Source organism: Heterocephalus glaber, unplaced genomic scaffold (genome assembly GCF_053883595.1).
Source record: "Heterocephalus glaber isolate CG9 unplaced genomic scaffold, H.glaber_assembly_v1.0 deba00001577, whole genome shotgun sequence".
NCBI classification, from domain to species: domain Eukaryota; kingdom Metazoa; phylum Chordata; class Mammalia; order Rodentia; family Bathyergidae; genus Heterocephalus; species Heterocephalus glaber.
This window is the reverse complement of record NW_028258358.1, coordinates 12,850,763-12,870,678: the sequence shown is the minus strand read 5'-3', so window position 1 is coordinate 12,870,678 and position 19,916 is coordinate 12,850,763. Positions and strand designations below refer to the sequence as shown.

The following is a 19,916-nucleotide window of genomic DNA, read 5'->3' as shown; positions in this document are numbered from 1 at the left end:
TTTTTTTTAAAGACCACATAGGATTGGGTATGTAGCTGAATGGTAGAGTACTTGCCTAGCATACACAAGGCCCTACACTGCAAATAAACAAACAAAAAAGCAGAAAATACATCCATATAAAGGAACCTCATGATAGAGTAATAAACCATTGCAAAAAGCTGAGGATTTATGTTCAGAATAGTTACTTTTTATCCAGAGAATCAAGGTAATTGGCAAGTTGCAATTGAAATATTCATTTTATCATTATGCCCTACATAAGCTGTTTTGCCATACCCATAGGCTATTTGCCATACTCACATTTTGCTATAGGATTACTTAATTTGCAAGTACCTAATGGTGACCTAACAATGACTGCTGTCCGCTTTGCCCTGTGGCCCTGGGATCCATAGTTATAAACAGTAGATTCTCAGAGAATCTGAACATTTGGGAATAGTAGAAGAAAAAAAATAAGAAAGTATTGCTCATTCAACACATGTTTAATGAGTACATACTATATTCCTGGAACCATTCTTTGTATCACTGAAGAGTTACAGATGAAAATACCTACACTAGAGGACTGTCCATGAGTACTCCTGATCTGCAAATAACAAGAATGTGACTAAGCATGTACACACACACACACACACACACACACACACACAAAGAACATTTCCCTACATTATCCAAATTTGCAGGTCCTTTTTTCTGAGAGAGACCTGCAACTATAAACAGGTAAGAAAGTTACCACAATTCCCTAGGAACCCTTTTTCAGGAATCCTAAGTACTTCTAGCAAGGCTTATAGGCAGTAGGTTGGCTGGTTTTTTTCTAGAACTGGGACTTGAATCCTAAGCTACATCCCTAGCCCTCTTTTTTGAGATAGGGTCTCATTAAGTTGCCCACATTGGGCTCAAACCTGTGATCCTCCTCCCTCAGCAATGCAGAGTGCTGGGATTACAGGCATGTACCACAACACCTGACCCAGCTTTGCAGATTCTCATACCACTTGAGTCACTTTGGTCAGATTGATTTCTTCCTAACAAATAACAAATACCACTTGAACTGAGAGTAGGAGTTTTTACTTTAAGGAGAAAATATAATGTTGAAAGTTGTACCACTTACTGGTGACAAAGACAGCCTAGCTCTCCTACCCCAAAGGAAACCATACAATAACAGGAAAGACAAACACTGAATGAAGGCCAGGATGCCAGAAACAAGTAGTAGCCATATAGAATTATGTAGTGCTTTGCCTTAGAAAGGGGAAAGTTAATGTTCTTTTACCTTTTCTGTCATTCTCTGGACTTCTGTTACAAGGGCCCTCATTTCAAACTTACACACTCATTCTGAGCATCTTGTCATTGTTCTTTTTTCCAAGGACCATTTGCTCTGAGTTCTAATCAGTTAAGCTGACTGAACTTTTGGAGTACAACCTAACTGAAAATATTATACTGCCTAAATTACATGCAGTTAAATAATACCATTAGGATATTCATTTTACTCTAGTTCAATCATTAAAATAGGGTATTTCTGAAGCTGCTCTTTATTAGCATAATTGTATTTATTTCTACACTTGAAAATAATAAATGTATAAATTCAGTTTCCAAACTCAAAAAGACATCATTACTTTAAGTACATGAGGTTTCATTCTACTGAAAATTTAGCTTGATTACTTCATATTGAAAATACGTATGTTTTTATACTTTTTCATATTTTTAAAAAATTAAGTTTTTTCTCTCTAGTCTCACTAAATTTAAATTTAATTAGTTACGGTAGGTCTGAGGTTCATATAGCACTAATAATTCATACAGGTACATGGTCTGTTCTGCATATGTGACAAGTTTTTAATAATAATGGTTGTATCATGATATAGTGGAAATTTTATGAGAAATATTTCCCCTTTTTCATTTATTCTTAAAAGTATGTTTATATGACATATATATTTATATGTAAATTTTGTGGCTTCTATTTTTATTTTAGTGTTTAGTGGCTAACTTATTAATGTTACAACTTATTAACAAGTTTCACTATGAAATCGACCATACAGGTGACCGAGGAAATATCTCAACATCTTCTAGACCAGTCTCTACATCAGGAAAATCAGAACTGTCCTCTAAACATAGCAGATCACTTAAACCTGATGGACGCATGAGTCGCACTACTGCTGACCAAAAGAAGCCAAGGGGCACAGAAGGTTTATCTGCAAGTGAATCCCTCATGTTAAAATCTGATGCTGCAAAGTTGAGGTCAGATTCCCATAGTAGGTCACTGTCCCCCAACCATAACACCTTGCAGACTCTGAAGTCTGATGGGAGGATGTCATCTAGCTTCAGAGCTGAGTCTCCAGGACCAGGTTCACGGTCATCATCTCCTAAGCCAAAGACTCTCCCACCAAGCAGATCTAGCCCATCTGGTGCTAGTTCACCACGCTCCTCCTCACCACAAGATAAAAGTCTACCTCAGAAAAGCACTGCTCCTGTGAAGACAAAACTTGATCCTCCACGGGAACGTTCTAAATCAGACTCTTATACTCTTGATCCAGACACCCTCCGGAAGAAAAAAATGCCACTCACAGAGCCTTTGAGGGGGCGATCGACATCACCAAAACCAAAGTCAGTGACAAAGGACTCCAAAGACTCCCCTGGGTCTGAAAATAGAGCACCTTCTCCCCATGTGGTACAGGAAAACCTTCACAGTGAGGTGGTTGAAGTCTGCACATCAAGTACTTTAAAAACAAATAGTCTAACAGATAGCACCTGTGATGAAAGTAGTGAATTTAAGAGCGTGGATGAAGGTTCAAATAAAGTTCATTTCAGCATAGGAAAAGCACCACTGAAAGATGAACAGGAAATGCGAGCATCCCCCAAAATAAGTCGAAAATGTGCTAATAGACACACCAGGCCCAAAAAAGAAAAATCTAGTTTTGTTTTCAAAGGTGATGGATCCAAACCTTTAGAGCCAGCAAAGCAAGCCATGTCTCCTTCAGTGGCTGAGTGTGCCAGAGCAGTCTTTGCCGCTTTCCTGTGGCATGAAGGCATAGTACATGATGCAATGGCTTGTTCTTCTTTCCTAAAGTTTAATCCTGAACTTTCTAAAGAACATGCTCCTATAAGGAGTAGTTTAAATAGTCAACAACCCACAGAGGAAAAAGAAACCAAGTTAAAAAATAGACATTCATTGGAAATATCATCTGCACTGAATATGTTTAATATTGCGCCTCATGGGCCAGATATATCTAAGATGGGTAGCATCAACAAAAATAAAGTGCTGTCTATGCTTAAGGAACCACCTCTACATGAAAAATGTGAGGATGGAAAAACTGAAGCCACTTTTGAAATGTCCATGCATCACACAATGAAGTCTAAGTCTCCTCTTCCCTTAACTTTACAACATTTAGTGGCCTTTTGGGAAGATATCTCTTTGGCTACTATCAAAGCTGCATCCCAGAATATGATTTTTCCAAGTCCTGGTTCCTGTGCTGTTCTTAAAAAGAAAGAGTGTGAGAAAGAGAGTAAGAAGGCCAAAAAGGAAAAAAAGAAAAAAGAAAAGACAGAAGTTAGGCCCAGGGGCAATTTGTTTGGTGAGATGGCCCAGCTGGCAGTAGGAGGACCAGAGAAAGACACCATCTGTGAGCTATGTGGAGAATCACATCCATACCCAGTGACCTATCACATGAGACAAGCTCACCCAGGTAAAAGACATCACTAAAGATAAATATGTAAATACTTTACTGTTTTAATGAACTAGGTCACTTCTAACTCCACGTGGTCTATGAATTATGTCATATAGGGAAACTGTTGCCCAGAATTTATAGTATCCTTTAATGTCCTCTTTAAAGTGCATTATCACTATTAGGTTTTGTGAGAAAGAGTAGAGAAATTCTAATTGTATAGCGGTCGGCAATTTAGTATTATTTCATTCTAATATAGCACATTTTGAAATGCTGTTTAGTTTTTTAGATATTTTGTCTTACCCAAAGAATGCCATTAAGATCTCATACAATACTAATAATGGCATGTCTAAACAAAGGGCAAATCCCAATACTTGCCATTTTAGGTTTCCCTTACATTTAGTATTTTCCTGTTCAAAATTGCAAATTAAATAATTTCTTTGGGCATTTTCATATGGAAGTATTATCAATAATTTTATTAGTATAGAAGACTGCATTGAAGGTAAATGTAAGGACTTCTATAATATTGATATTCACCTAATGTAAGTATGATTAATTTTTTTCTCTTTCTACATATTACACTCAAATGTTTTGTAAATGTGTGATTCTTGAAAACTTTGTGAATGTGTGATTCTTGAAAATTTGTTCATGGAGAATACTTGTTTTGTCTGTTTTTATTGGCATTCTTACATTAGTCTAAAGATACCCACATCCTGTATTTAGTTTAATCTTCTTGTCTAGAAATAAAGTATCTTTGATATTTTGGACACCATTTAATTTGTTTTATGGTCAAGCCTGCTATGTTTCTCATATGGTTAATATCTTTTTAAATATCAGATACTATCTTTAGTGTTTTGCTCATTTAAAGAAAGTTAATCTGTTTTTAATTTATAAATAGTAAGAATCAAACTGTAAAAGACACTTAAGTCTTATTTATCTTTACTGTGTTTCAAGGTTGTGGCCGGTATGCTGGTGGACAGGGTTACAATAGTATCGGGCACTTTTGTGGAGGATGGGCTGGTAACTGTGGTGATGGTGGCATAGGAGGAAGCACTTGGTATCTGGTATGTGATCGCTGTAGAGAAAAATACCTCCGTGAAAAACAGGCTGCTGCAAGGGAGAAGGTACTTTATTCCATTCTAGGTTATATTCTTAATGATATAGATATACTTTATTATAAAAATTATAATTTATATAAGAATTATACTTTATTATAAGAATGGTATTATTTCAGTTAATTCCATATAGTTAACATTAAAGATCAGCTTTTATAACCAAAATAATATACAAATAAATATGTATTTGTACTAAATTAGCTGTTTTTAACTTTAAAATGAATTATGTCTTAGGACAATATTAGACAACTAATCTATGGTACATATGTCTTATTGACAGTTACCATGTCATGATTATTAATTTGCTGTTATTCTATGTATATTCATAACTTTTACTCTTCACCTTTCTCACTTCTTACTCTTCCTCTTTTTTGTCTTTTTTCCCTGTGTATCTCCTTTCCTTTTTCCTTAATATGTAATTATAGCATAGAACTCATGGAAACTTAAAGCTTATTCCCTCTAATGTCATAACAAACCAAAGAATGTTGATGAGGCGCTCTCTCTCTCTCTCTCTCTCTCTCTAACACACACTTATTAGTTGTATTTTTTAAATTATATTTAAATTTAACTGTTAGATTTTTAAAATCTCCAAGGAAAGTAAAGAAATACAGTTTCTAATAGTTATGGTCAGTTCTGGAGAAGTATAAAGTGACTTCTGTTTTTGTAATCACTCTCAATATTTTAAATTACTTACACAAGTGTTAATTTTTATTAGAAACTCTTAGTTCTTAGGTTAAGAAATTAAAATTTTTAGTGTAACTAGGAAAAGACACTTCAGTTTTTTTCTTCATCAGGTCAAACAATCTAGGAGAAAGCCAATGCAAGTCAAGACGCCTCGTGCCTTGCCCACCATGGAGGCTCACCAGGTTATCAAAGCCAATGCTCTTTTCCTGCTGTCCCTGAGCAGTGCAGCTGAACCAAGCATTCTGTGTTACCATCCTGCAAAGGCATTCCAGTCCCAGCTGCCAAGTGTGAAAGAGGGGATTTCTGAGGATCTTCCTGTGAAAATGCCTTGTCTCTACCTACAGACATTAGCTAGGTAATAAAACTTTGTTGTCTTTTCTTCTTCTTTGGATTAATAGTCACTGTTGACAGACTTACACAAGGTATTTCACTATTTGATCTAAATATCCATGTTGCATTAGATACTGTATAAAGAAACCTGTAAGAATTTATTTTTCTTTCTTACCTTGGCTTGCACATGATTGGTGGGATGCACCATCTATATTAGTAGGTATTTCATGGAATACTCTGTCAATTTGTGTTATTATTAATAAAAATATGTCTTGGAAAGTAAGACTGTAGCTGTTTTTTTACAAGAAAGAAGCTAATGTTGTATGGAAGTTATATGTTTGTATGGAAGTCTTTAATTTTTAAAATTGTTCATTCTGTTAGCATTTAAATAATTATCAACAGAGTACCAGCTTTATGCTGGGCCCTGAAGATGCCGACATAAATGTAGTAAAAGTCAGCCTAGCATGCTTACACCCTGGTGACAAGACAGATACATCATTAGAACGGTTACAATTCCATGTGAGGAGTAGTCTAATAGAATACATAAGAGTACTCTAACAAGAGTTTAAAGATAGAGTATATTAATCTTCCCAAGGAAATCAACAAAGACCTTGCAGAAGGTCTGACCCTAAAGCAAGTCTTGAAGGATAAGTAGAAATTAAGTTGATAATGGGAAGAAAATGATATCTTGAAGAGTAACCCAAGTGAATGAAAACTCAAGTGAAATCTCATTACATATTTGAGGAATAACAGGCTTGTTAAAGCATTGACTACTGGGGGAAATAGTGAAATGCTGCTTGAATTGATGACCCTGATAACATGGAGCTCGGTAGCTCACACTAAGATTGGATTTTATCCTATAGCAGAGCAAACAAAGGAAGAACTTTAAATGGAAATATGTGGCGTGGTTTGCAGTGAAAAGGTCACCCTGTGGAATATGGCAGCTAATTAAGAAAACTAGACAAACGAGCATAACTAAAGATGGTTATTAATAGTATGCTGTTTTCCTATATTGTACTTTGATGCTGCAGTCTTTATATTCACATGTTATCACTGACACTCTAAAACAGTCTTCATATTCCAAATTCAGATTTGTTTTTATCATCTGGCAAATGAAGATTTCTAGATACTGCCTGCTGGCATGGCTTGCCAACCAGTAGTTCCATTTTGAAAAGTGTTGTCCTCTTTAAATAGCAAAGTTGTATGGTTTTTTTAAAATGTTTGTACTTACTACTCAGAAGGGTGACTTGAAAAAGGAAAAGGAAAATGTGAGTCTAAGTACATTTGAGACCAAGCTGAAAATTATCTGACTTGTGAAGTGCAACGTATCTTTAGAATCAGACTATTCAGTGGACTAAAGTTAGCAACTTTTTATAACAGTTTGAAAAATAAATATTCAAACTGTAAAACATGTAAAAATGCTAACAGCATAATTATAGATCTTTATATATTTATCTCTCTTGGGAAAGGATACCCCCTAACCCATGGAACATTTCACATATCTAATGTTTTTCAAATTTGATTCCTATGTTTCTGCCCAAAGAGTGACTGCCTGTATTTAGTCCATATGAAAAATGGTATGACTCTGCATCATGAGAAAGTGAGATAGGGCATGAGAAGAGAGAATAGTTGTGAGAGAACATGGGTGTAAGTTATGATTGATGAGTAAACTGACAGTATGGAGATGTTTTAGCCTAAACCACCTCGATGATTGGTCAGATCATTCATCAAATGGAAGTGTTCTCAAAAGAAAAAAAAAATTAGTTCAATTTTGGATTTGAAATGTTTATGGTACCCAGAATATTGATATGTAAAATTATCATACTTGTATTTCTACCTACCTGGATCTGTGATTATTTTAATACTTCACCTTCATTGATAGATTCATGTGTTGCTTTGGCTTTTAGAAAGGAGATTAAAAATGCAGACAATCAATATTGCCATCATAGTCTTAAGTTCTTGGGTTTGATTTAATGCAGGCATCATCATGAAAATTTTGTGGGCTATCAAGATGACAACCTATTCCAGGATGAAATGAGATATCTGCGTTCAACATCTGTACCTGCCCCATATATATCAGTAACTCCTGATGCAAGTCCTAATGTATTTGAAGAGCCAGAGAGCAATATGAAGTCTATGCCACCAAGGTATTTTACTTCTCTCCTGCCTGTTGAAAAGCGAGTGTTTGATGGAAGAAACACTTTGAACTAGAAAAGAATGCTCTGGAAGTTCTTTAACATAGCCCTCTTGTCACAGGAAAAACATTAAGCCAGCTCAACCAATGGCACCAAAAAAAGTATGCATGTATGAATATACCTAACCTCTTGATGGGAGAGGCAAACTAGTTGGAGAGAAAAAGATATTATATGATAGCATTTACTATTGTAGTTAATCAGATTAGGGAAATATTATTTCGAGGCAGAACCTGGACATCTCTTGGGAGAAGTGGCACTGAAAGTAAAAAAACTTCCTGAATTATTGCTTACAGTGCCTCCTCACGTAGGTGTGATAATGTCAAAGCAAAGAGCTTCTTGAAAACTGAATAGAAACAAGTAACTATAACACACAAGGAAATTGAGTACTACTAAAAATGTTAGAGGAATGGCAAGATAAAAATATAAAGATAGTCTCACAGTATCAATTGAAAGGCTGATAAATGTAGTCAAAAATTTCAGCTAGGTATGTAGAATTGGATTACATTGGCAATGGTTATGGAAACAGATGGATAAAGGGGATTTTTTTAGGAACAATCAGTGTGACTTGACTACTACTGGATAATAAGAAAAATAAGTTTAAGATAACATGAAGATTTCAGGCATAGATAACTGTGAGCATTCTGTCAATAAAATAAAGATACTTTCTGTGAAGGAAGAGAGAAATGCTTATTCAGATACACCACTTGAGCCAGGGATTTAGCTCAGTGGTACTGCCACCTGCCTCGCAAGTGCAAGGTCCCGAGTTCGATCTCCGGTACCAAAAAAAAAAAAAAGATATGCCACTTGATCTGGGTGCAGTGGTGCATGCTTGTAAATCACAGCTACAGAGGAAGCTAGCCAGAAGGATTGCATGAAGGCCAGCCTGGGCAGTTTAGTGAGATCCTGACTCAAAGATTATAAAAGGAATGGAGATAAGAGTTCATTGGCAGAGTAAGCATGAGGCTCTGGGTTCAGTCCCAAATACTGAGGAAAAAGAGGGTAGGGGCATATGCCAGTATGTTAATATTGTATAGTTATTATCATAAACTAAGATAATACTTTAATATGCATATTAGAATTTATATATCCAAATACATAGTTTTCCACTAAAAATACTTGCAGTTTCTCCCCTCCTCTGTGTGGATTACTCTTCATAGAGCTTATTTGTTTGCTTTTGGTGCTGCTTTTGACATTTTCTCCAAGGAGTACATTAAAGCTGTTTATATGTTTAAAGGTGATAAAATGTCTCTAAAGGAGATATACCTTTTTAAAAGTTAGAAACCATTTTGAGATTGGTCTATTAATAAGTATGACTCATTGGGTTATTACTATCTTTTAGGATCAAAATCAAGTAGCAGGAATTTCTAGGTAAAGATTATGAGATGAAGCTATGTAAGAAAATTTCCTATCCCAAGTAATAAAATTTTTTTAAATAATAAAAAAATACTTACCAGATCCAACTACACAAGTTGCCATAAATTTCCAAAAATAATGGCCATGAAAATAAAAGAAGTTGCTGAGAAGCCAGATATCTTCCAGTTTAGGGAAAAGTGGATTGAGGAGATGAATGAAGACCCAGGAAAAGGTCAAGGCAGAATTTTGTAATTTAGAAGCCCCAATATCATCTTTGAAATCACACCAGAAATTGGAAATCTTATAGGGAATTCAATTTTCACAGCTGCATTCCAAGGCAGAGCCACAGTGTAAGGCCCACAGAATGCTACCACAGAATGATCTCTGATAGAAAATATTACATAAATTCTTAATTTATCTTTCCAAGGGGAACAAAATAGGTGTCAAGTGTGATGGGAAAAGAAGTCTAGAAAAGTCCACAAATACTTTATCAGAACAAGCTGAAGAACTGAACAGAGTTGCCTACTTAAAGAATTCACAGAATAGAAAGTATTATGCCATTCAAAAGTCAGCTGAAAAAGCCAATCTGGAAGAAAATTCATCATAGTGAAAAGATTACTATAAGTACTCTGAGTAGTGAAAACCTGATAATGACATGAATTTAATAAAACAAGTTCAAATGTAAAAATGGGTTTTTTAAAAAAGGAGGATGAAGCAAAAAGATACATTCCAAAGCAAAGCAAACAAATCAAAGACCAAATCACTACTATTATAATACTTAAAAGTTAATTAAAATGTTTAGAACAGTAAATTGAATTATTGTTATAAAGGAATCTTAAAATGAGTTTTTAAAAAAGGACAAAGAAGATTATAATCTCTTAGAAAATAACAGATAGGAAAATAGGGTAACCCAACATAAGAATAACTGATATATTTGAAGGAGAAAACCCACTAAATATAAGAGAAAGTTAAAAGCTTTGATACATATTTAAAGAAAATAAAATTTCCAAAATAAAAATGTACTGAATTAGATTAGAAATTTTTACTAAAAATGACTGTAAGAAACATGTTAAATTACTGAAACTCCAAGAAAAAAATAATTTTTAAAAAATATCCGAGCAAGGAAAAACAAGTTAGAAGAAAAGTCAGGCTGAATTCACATTTTTGTAGCACAACTTTAAATGAAAGAAAAAAATGAAACTGTTTCTGAAGCTCTAAAAGAAATAAAACATTACTTCAGAAGATTTACCCAATGTCAAACATACTGATCATATATTTGAACCAAATGTACTCAGATACAAAAAAAATCTTGAGAACATTAGCACATACAAGCCCATGTTGTAATTTTTTTAATCTTTCCATCATAAAACCTATGACTAATTATGGGTTAATCAAATAATTAAAAGCATATTTTAAAAACTATATAGTATTTAGTAAAAATATAATTGTACAGATCACATAAGGATAATTTCAAAAACTCATAAAAATAAACTATAACTCAAGTATTTTATGTTCAGTTGGGTTGAAACATTCTCAAACATAGTAATTCAGGGATTGTAGCACCTTTGAGCTATTCTTAAAAAAAAATGTCTTCACAACTCAAGCTGTTATAAAAGGTGATGAATAATGAAGAATCCATTAAATCAGTGTTTCTAAATTAAGGGTGATTTTTGCATCGAGCTAGCATGTGGCAGTGTTTAGAAACATTTTCATTTACCAAAGCTGAGCTAGTTCAGCTAGCTCTTTAGTGAGTAGAAACTGGCATTATTAAACAACACAGTCCCCACAACAAAAAAATTTCTAAGGTAAATTTAATGGTGGTCTTCTTTGCTTGTTTGGATTTTCTTGTGCTGCTTAAATTTTTTCATATGCATTATCTTTTTTATAAGGACAAGTCATCTTTTTAAAATTGTATGATGATTTTTTTAAGTTAATATGAAACTGCCTCTGAAAGCAGAATAAACAGTAATACCATATATATAATAAATTAAGTTGTATCCCATTATTGTAGTCATTCTAGAACCAAACTGACATCGAAGCACATTTATACCAGTCAGTTATGTACTGCATTTATACTCTACTTAGACAAGCATGTACTGTACATCAGACAGGTGGTGAATAAAGAAACCACCCAGAGAGCCACTTAGAAAATAATATAAGCTTACTGAAAGGTGTAAGATTTTGTACCGGGCTTGAATGAAGAAAATAAAGCAGGTTCAGAACCTAAGGTGAACAAAAATGTCCCAATTTGAGATGAAGTACAGAAAAAAAAAAAGCACGTGAAAAGAATAGGTTGCAAATTTGTCTTAGAGAAATCAGAAAGAGAACATATTTTTATTTTTCATGAAATGTCTCAAAGGAAGTTATATAGTCATCATAATAACTTAAATGTTTTATAATGTTACTATAAGGAGAGCTATTAGTTTACTTAAGCTTGAATGAAAAAACTAAATTCTTGTATAGAACTTAAGTATGAGGCTGATGCTGAAAATCACTTTACTACTTCTCATTCCATTTTTATACAACCATGCATTAAAAATGGCTTTAAGCCACACTTCTCAAGAGTGAAAAACCTAATAGAACGTTCAAATACCAAAAGAAAAATGAATGAACTTACACTTTCTATTTTCTTAGGATTCTACATATACATATCCATTTTCTTTCTATTGAGTACACTTTGATTATGTCTACTGTTTTTTTCCTGAATATCTTAATATGTGAGTTTCACCCTAGTGCTTTTGATTCTAAAAGGAACTTGGATCATTTGGTACCTTTTCTTTTTTATTTTTTCCATTTAAAATGCAAAATAGATTTAAGAAAACTACAGACTTTTTGGTTTATTTGTTTGTTTCTTTAGTACATGTTTAATGTCTACATTTGTTATGGGAAATTGGTACATGTATATAACACATCTTCATTCCATTTTTCATCCTCTTTCCCTGCCTTCTCTCCCCCCTCCACCCATCTCTTGATCCCCTTCCTTTTTTATTTGGATATGTTTGTAGTACATAATGCTTACATTCTTTTGCGAAGTTGGTACATTAATATGCATATTACTTCCTTTTCTTATCCCCTCCATATCTTGATCCCCTTCCTCTTTCAGAAAAATCTATCTCCCTACATTCTGTTATCTACCTTTTTTTGCTCTTTACTTATACTTTGCATTTCTCATATAAGAGAAACCACGTGATATTTAAGCTTATATGTCTGATTTATTTCATTTAACATTATGGTATCAAAATGCATCTGTTTTCCTACAGATGACTCAAGTTTATCCTTTATGGTAGAGTAGTACACTACTGTATGTAAATGCTGTATTTTCTTTATCCATTCATCTGTTGATGGACAGACATATAGCCCACTTCCAGGAGTTAGCTATTATGAATTAATGCTTCTAAGGCTATACTTTAAGGGATCATTTCTATAGCTGGTTACTAGAGAAGAAGTTTCTCTGATCATGTAGAGTACCATGAATTAATGCTGCTATATACATAGGTATGCTTGTATCCCTGTAATATGGTGTCTTTAACTCTTTTGGAAAGATACCTGGAAGGGAATAGCGGGTCAAATGGAATTTCTAGTTTCCGTTTTTTTGAGGAATCGTCATGCTGATTTCTGTGGTGGTTTTACTAGTTTACATTCCCACCAACAGTAAGGGTTCCTTTTTCCTCACAACGTCTCTGGCACTTATTATTTTATTTCCTGATGATGGCCACTTTTTTCTTGAGTAAAATGGTATCTTGGTGTTTTAATTTGCATTTCAATAGTGGCCGGTGATGTTCAGCATTTCTTCATGTATTCATTGGCCATTTGTACTTCTCTAAAGTGTCTGTTCATTTCACTTGCTCATTTTTTTTATTTGATCTTTGATTTGGGGGTAATCTAATTTTTTTTTTAGTTCTTTATATGTGGTAGATATGAGTCCTGTCTAAAGAATGGCTGGCAAAACCACAAGTTTTAAGGTAAAGCTCTGAACCAGGGATGGTAGCATCAGCATTGGGAAGCTGAAGCAGGAGGGTCACAATTTTCAACCCAGCCTAGGCAACTTAGTCACTTAGTGAGACCCTACCTCAAAACTATTAAAAAAATTAAAAATAAAAAAGGGCTGGAAATGTAGCTCAGTGCAAAGTACCAGTACTATAAAAAAAGATATAGTTCTGAGATCAATCAAAATGTTATTATATTTGAGAAGATCATAATATCTTTAAATATGATTTAAACAGATTAGTTAAGTTGGCCTTGTTTCTCCATATAAAATTTAGATTTAATCCCTGACTATAGTATGTTAAGCATAGTTAACATTTTATTTATTTTTTCTAAGTTTTTAACCTGTGCTCTTATTCTGTTTGCAGTTTGGAAACTAGTCCCATAACTGATACTGATCTGGCAAAAAGAACTGTCTTCCAAAGATCGTACTCAGTTGTTGCTTCTGAGTATGATAAACAACACTCCATTTTACCTGCACGAGTTAAAGCCATCCCTAGGAGAAGAGTTAACAGTGGAGACACTGGCAAGTATAAAAATTAAATAGAAAAACTGAGTGATTTGACTACTGAAAAGAAAAAAGTGTTTTCTGTGCAGATAATTTTTTAAATCTGATATTTGAATGGAAAACATGGATTAATTTCCAGCTTGTAATAAACATTCCTTCTATATGATCCAGGCACAAATGTATTTCTAAATTTTGGATCACATTTGGAAGAGACATCTGGAGATCTTTCAGTGATTTTTCAAGAATAAATTGATCTTTACCATCTTACTTGCTAACTATCTAAGTCAACTATTGCTACCATAGTCCCTTCCACAAAGCTTCAATAAACCAGCAGTTACAGTAGCTTACGCATTCATGCCCTACTGGATGTTCATCACTTTGAGTAGATATAAAACTTTGAGATTGGGGCCGGGGATTTAGGTCAGTGGTGCCACTGCCTTCCTTACAAGCGCAAAGTCCCGAGTTCAATCCCTGGTACAAAAAAACCAAAAAAACCTTTGAGAAACAAGTAACTCTTAATCAGTAAATTGATATTAATCAGTTATATTGATATTGAAGCAGGACTTAAAGAAAAACAAGTTCTTCCTAGCTGTGGGCAACCCTCCCTTTCACACACACCCCCCATAGTTGTAACTCCTTGTTTTGGTACAGATGAAATGGACAGCTATGTCCTGTAAACAAACTTTATGTTATTTGCTCTCACAAGATTCACAAGGCTCTGTCTTCTTTCAAGGCTAAATTACAAAACTGCTCTTGTCCTGTTTCAAACCAACCCCTTCGACCACATGTATAAAACTGGAACCTTTTCTTTGTTCATCACTCTCCCTCTGGATAGGAGTCTAGTGAGGTGGTGTTCACCTAAAATAAAATCCTCCTGATTCCCATCAGTCTCTCTTGTCTCTTGGAATTCTACAATATAATCTGGACCAGTTGCTTTCAGTAGCCTCAAATTGGGGCTGAGGGTTCCACCTCAAAAATAATGAAAGAGAAGGGTGTGATGGCACACACCTGTAATCCTAAGACTCAGGAGACTGAGGCAGGAGGATTACCACAAGTTCAAGGCCAGCCGGGGCTACATAGGGAGTTCAGGGCCAGCCTGGGCTACATAGCAAGACCCTGTCTCAAAAAAAAAAAATAATAATAATAATAATAATAATAAAAGAAACTCAGCAGAAAAGGATAATATGGCTTACAAAACTGGATATTTGGCATAAAAATTATAGTAGATGGTTGAAGATCTTTAAGAAAAATATGGTTGAGCATCTCTTGATGATTTATATTTATGTATCAACAAATATTTTGGGGGTGTTTATCCAGACACATCTGTTATAAGGCAGTCTTTTAGAAAATAATAGAGATGAGATGTAGATTTCACTTAGGGAGAATATAAACCACTTAGATGTTAGAGTATTTTAGGAAGCTTGAACTTTGGATCAGCCTTGTATATGAAACCCACCCATTGTCTTAATAGCTGTATGACTTTAAGAAGCTAAAATGTCTAATCTTTCTCAGCCTAAGTTTCTTCCTCAGTAAAGTTGAAATAGTTATGATTCGTGTCATATGCAAAAGAAAAGACTTTAAAGTGGATAAGCTAAATATTATTTTTGATATTTCCTTAAATATATTAACCATATGTATACTACCTATGAAAATTAATGATTTTCTCTTTTTCTTTTGTTTTTATTAATAGAAGTTGGTTCTTCCCTTTTGAGACACCCATCACCTGAACTTTCCAGGCTAATTTCAGCCCACAGCTCTCTTTCCAAAGGAGAACGAAATTTCCAGTGGCCAGTTTTAGCTTTTGTTATACAGCATCATGATCTAGAAGGTCTTGAAATAGCAATGAAACAGGCCTTAAGGAAATCTGCTTGTCGAGTTTTTGCTATGGAGGTATGAATACATTAATGGAGTTACAAATTCATGGGTCATACATATCACATGATTCTATTAAAGATGACACTTTTTTTACCAAATTATACCAAATTAAAAAGCCATTAAACTTACTGAAAATATCAAGTGTTCACATCAAAATTAAAGTAAAGTTTATAGATATAAATTAATTTAGAATTCCATAATTAAATACTATAAATAACTTTCTGTATTACTTTCTTATTTGAATCCTGATATTAATCTTTTTTAAAGCTTTTATATTCAGACTATCATTACAGTAGGACAAAGTGACAGAACAACTATGCAAAGAGGGTGAGAAATATGGCTTTCTAAGTTAAAAAGTCATCAATAACAGCTTATTTGGGACTCCATTTCGTAGAATGACAAGATTGCTATGTATTACAGGTCTATATATAGTAAATTTTTCTTTACTATTATTATGAATGTGATAAATAACTCGCCACTTGGCTGATGGGATCAGTACAAATGTTGCTTGCAAATAAGCTTGCAAAACATTGTGTTGATCCTAAGTCCAAGTTGGGGAAAAAATGTACTGTACTAAAAATAATTTTCATTGTATTTCACAAATATTATTTCCCCTATTCTGTTTATTTAAATTAAGACCAAAATTACTGTTTCAAATTTAGCGTACTTCCAGCGAAATGAAGTTGAGATTTCTAATATAGTCCATGGAGGGTACTGCATTTCTGAGTAAGCGATGCCCTACATTTTTTACCTCATATATTTTCTTTTTATCTTGGACTAATTTGATCATAATTTATTCAGGCATTCAACTGGCTTCTGTGCAATGTCATCCAAACAACATCTCTCCATGACATCCTGTGGCATTTTGTGGCATCTCTGACTCCTGCTCCAGTGGAACCAGAGGAAGAAGAGGATGAAGAAAATAAAACCAATAAAGAAAATTCAGAACAAGTAAGTGGGATTTTCATTTGTTATTATTGTCTATATTTTGAGAATTTTTTTTTGGTACCGGGGATTGAACTCAGGTCCTTACACTTTCAAGACAGGTGGCATAACCACTGAGCTAAATCCCCAGCCCAATTGTCTATATTTTGATAGAAATTGAATAGTACACTTTCAGATGATACATTGATTTGCGTGAAGTCATTCTCAGATTATCTAACCTGAAAAAGAAAGCAATATTTTAATGCTATGGACAAAGTATTAACTACACTTATTGCAGGTTTTTTCTCTAGCAAAGGTGCTGACAGCCACATCTGATTTCTCTTTGAACCCCAGTCATAAAGAACCAATTGAAAGTTACATACTGTTATCACAAAACATATGACAGATAAACAGAGCAACACTATTCCATAGAGATCAGTAGGTGGGAAGACATTCATGTTGTAGCCCATCCACAGAGGGGGTGAGTGTGACGAACACCCCTGGCATGCAGTTGAGACCCCAGAAAGGCCATGGCAGAGGAACATGGATCACACCTTAGCAGTGAGTGCTATGCATAAAGTCAAGTGCAAAATTGAAATAACCTCCATCTGACAAAGTTGAAGGCCGAGACTTGACAGAATCTAGATAGCCTGCTATCTTCCTGAAAGAACAAAACACAGCACTCTTTAGAAAAAAAGATATATAACCCAGGACTTCTATGATGTATAATCAGTAGACATTCAAAGAAGGCAAAAAGTGACCATCTTTTACTTAATTCATTGACATAGTTCAAAAAGCTTACTGAACTTCTACTGGTAATAGGATGGAAAAACAAGCACACTCATACTTTGCTATGGAGTAACAACCTCTTGGAGAATAGTGGCAAAATCTATGAAAATTCACATTTAAAATGATGTAGTAATTCCACTTCTCTTTATCCTATCATGTATGTATGTAAAATGACAAATATACAGGGTGATTCATTACTGAGTTTGTTTTGTTTTTTTTTTTTGGTACTGGGGATCGAACTCAGGTCCTTGCAAATTACTGAGTTTCTTATAAAAACAAAAGATTGAAAACAAATGACTGTTCTGAGTTGGGCTGATGAAATAAGCTGTGGTATGCATTCATCAGAATACTGCACAGCAAAATAATATATATTGCATACATATGTAATAAGTAATGATCTCCACAGTAAATTGTTAATTGTGAAAAAACAGAGCACAGTGCTGAGAGTGCTGTCATTTTTGTAAATGAACAATATTTATAGACCATAATAGTATGGTATACTGTAGTAAGAATTGCCAGTGTAGGGAGCAATTGAGTGGCTGCAGTATTGGGACAGTATTGAGATTTACTTTTTATAGTATTTTTTAGACCTTTTGAGCTTTTCAATATTATGTATATTACCTACTCAAAAGTCTAAACATGTTAAATGAGAAACCAGTTGTGAAATTTGGATCATGATAGGCAGTCTGTAATAGTAGCTACTTTTTTTTTTTTTCGGTACCAGGGATCGAACTCGGGTCCTTGCGCTTGCGCAGCAGGCGGTGAAACCACTGAGCTAAATCCCAGCCCTTTTAAAAGTTAGTGTTGGTTTTTTTCTTTGTTTGGTTGTTTTTTTGTTTTGTTTTTGGGTTTTTTTTGGTACCGGGGATTGAACTTGGGACCTTCCACTTGCAAGGCAGGCGGCGGCGGAACCACTGAGCTAAGCTACTTTTGTTATTAAGCAGATTCTGCAAGTATTAGATACTATATGCAAAATTTTGCAATAATTAAAATAGTAGTCCCTGCTTACTAAGGACTTCTAATGACCTAATATGATATGTTACACCTTATATTTTCTTGTACAATAAGTGCATTCATAGAAATATTTATTTGAAACAAAAGGAGAGATTACTTATGACTGAGGAGACTGAAGCAAGTTGCTCTGCATACCACAGGCTAGATTTAGACTATGGTGTGGTATATTCAGTATTCTCTGAACAGAGGAAACACTGTATGCAAAGAAATGTGGTATGGTGTGACTTCAGAAAAACTGACTCTTTTCAAAACTTGCCTAATTTTTTTTTAAAAGGCATATTTTTGCTGGAATGGACCTACAAATTTTATGTCAAAAGCTAAGCAAGACTGCTTTTTAACATTGAATGGTAATTTTTTTCTAAATGACCACAATTTTTTTGCAAAAAACTTTTAAAAAGAAAGTACCAGACCTATTGAAACAAGAAAAAAATTGCTATTTCACAGGCTCATTCTTTTAGACATTTTTACTTATACTTTTTTTAAAGCTACCTCTTAAAAAAAATGACAATATTTTATTTCTCTCTCCCCTCATTAGATAATAAACTTGCTTTTATTTTCCGCCGTAGGAGGACCCATGCACACCCTCTTTTAGAGTTATCTGGCCCACACAGAGCAGAACAATCTTGAGTGAGAAAGCTCTGCACTCTTAACTGACCCTGCATCCTGTCCTAGCCACAGGCTAGGGTGCTCCTAGTCCTCTCTCCCTTTTGACTCAGAGGTTCAGGTGCAGCCTGTTTAGCTCCTATAGCTGTGTACTTCCTGCAATCCTGACTTTAAAATGTATCTGCCATACTGAGTATTCTGTGAGGCTCCAGCTTTAACCAAGTACTGTTGATTTTGATGAGCCTTTTCTTTCAGTTTTTATTTTTTATTAGTACATGTTTACATTACATAATGATTGCATTCCTTGTAGGGATGAGTTTCTTGATATTAAGAAATCTCCTTTGGGGATTTAAAGTACGCTAATAGTTTTCCAATATAAATGTTATTAAGTAACATTAAAAGGGCCATCTGACTGAGGGTTTGAATGTGGAATGAAATCCAGTGCCTGTTTTTCTTTTGAGCTGTGGTCTATCTGTCTAAAGGAAGGAGCTTTTTGTCTAATGCACATAAAAATGTCGTGCGAACTAGTGGTGACCCCAACTTCTGACATCTGGTATTTTTTCATGCATGAATATATGCACACAGTATACATATGTGTACATATTGTATGTGTACACACCCATACGTATACATGTATCCACATATGTGGATTTATTCTAATACAGATTTACTCTACTAATAGATTTGTGTGTATACTGGAATTGCTATGCATGTATGGTATTCATTTCTTTTTTGCTGATTTTATTTGTGAGTAACACTTTTTCCTAAAAACATTACAAGTATAGTTAGGTACTATGATGTATTTATTAGGTATAGTGTAAGTATACAGAATATTCTTTTGTGAAGAAAGCTCTGTGCAGCGTACAAACTAATAAACTGGCTTTCAATTTCTATTTTA

General features: G+C 34.3%; 1 protein-coding gene across 22 annotated transcripts in view; it reads left to right on the top strand.

The window, feature by feature from the left end:
- Mycbp2 (MYC binding protein 2) overlaps positions 1 to 19,916 on the top strand; it is a 294,048-nt gene that overhangs the window by 211,136 nt on the left and 62,996 nt on the right. For all 22 annotated transcript variants that reach the window (XR_015443710.1, XM_087192942.1, XM_004845227.4 and 19 more), the window contains 7 exons: positions 2,022 to 3,665; positions 4,599 to 4,768; positions 5,554 to 5,798; positions 7,753 to 7,920; positions 13,674 to 13,831; positions 15,504 to 15,703; positions 16,490 to 16,639. Coding sequence is in view for 21 of the 22 variants with exons in the window: in XM_087192942.1 (XP_087049068.1) it covers positions 2,022 to 3,665; positions 4,599 to 4,768; positions 5,554 to 5,798; positions 7,753 to 7,920; positions 13,674 to 13,831; positions 15,504 to 15,703; positions 16,490 to 16,639 (2,735 nt within the window). In the remaining variant the exon portion in view is untranslated. The remainder of the gene's footprint in view (positions 1 to 2,021; positions 3,666 to 4,598; positions 4,769 to 5,553; positions 5,799 to 7,752; positions 7,921 to 13,673; positions 13,832 to 15,503; positions 15,704 to 16,489; positions 16,640 to 19,916) is intronic.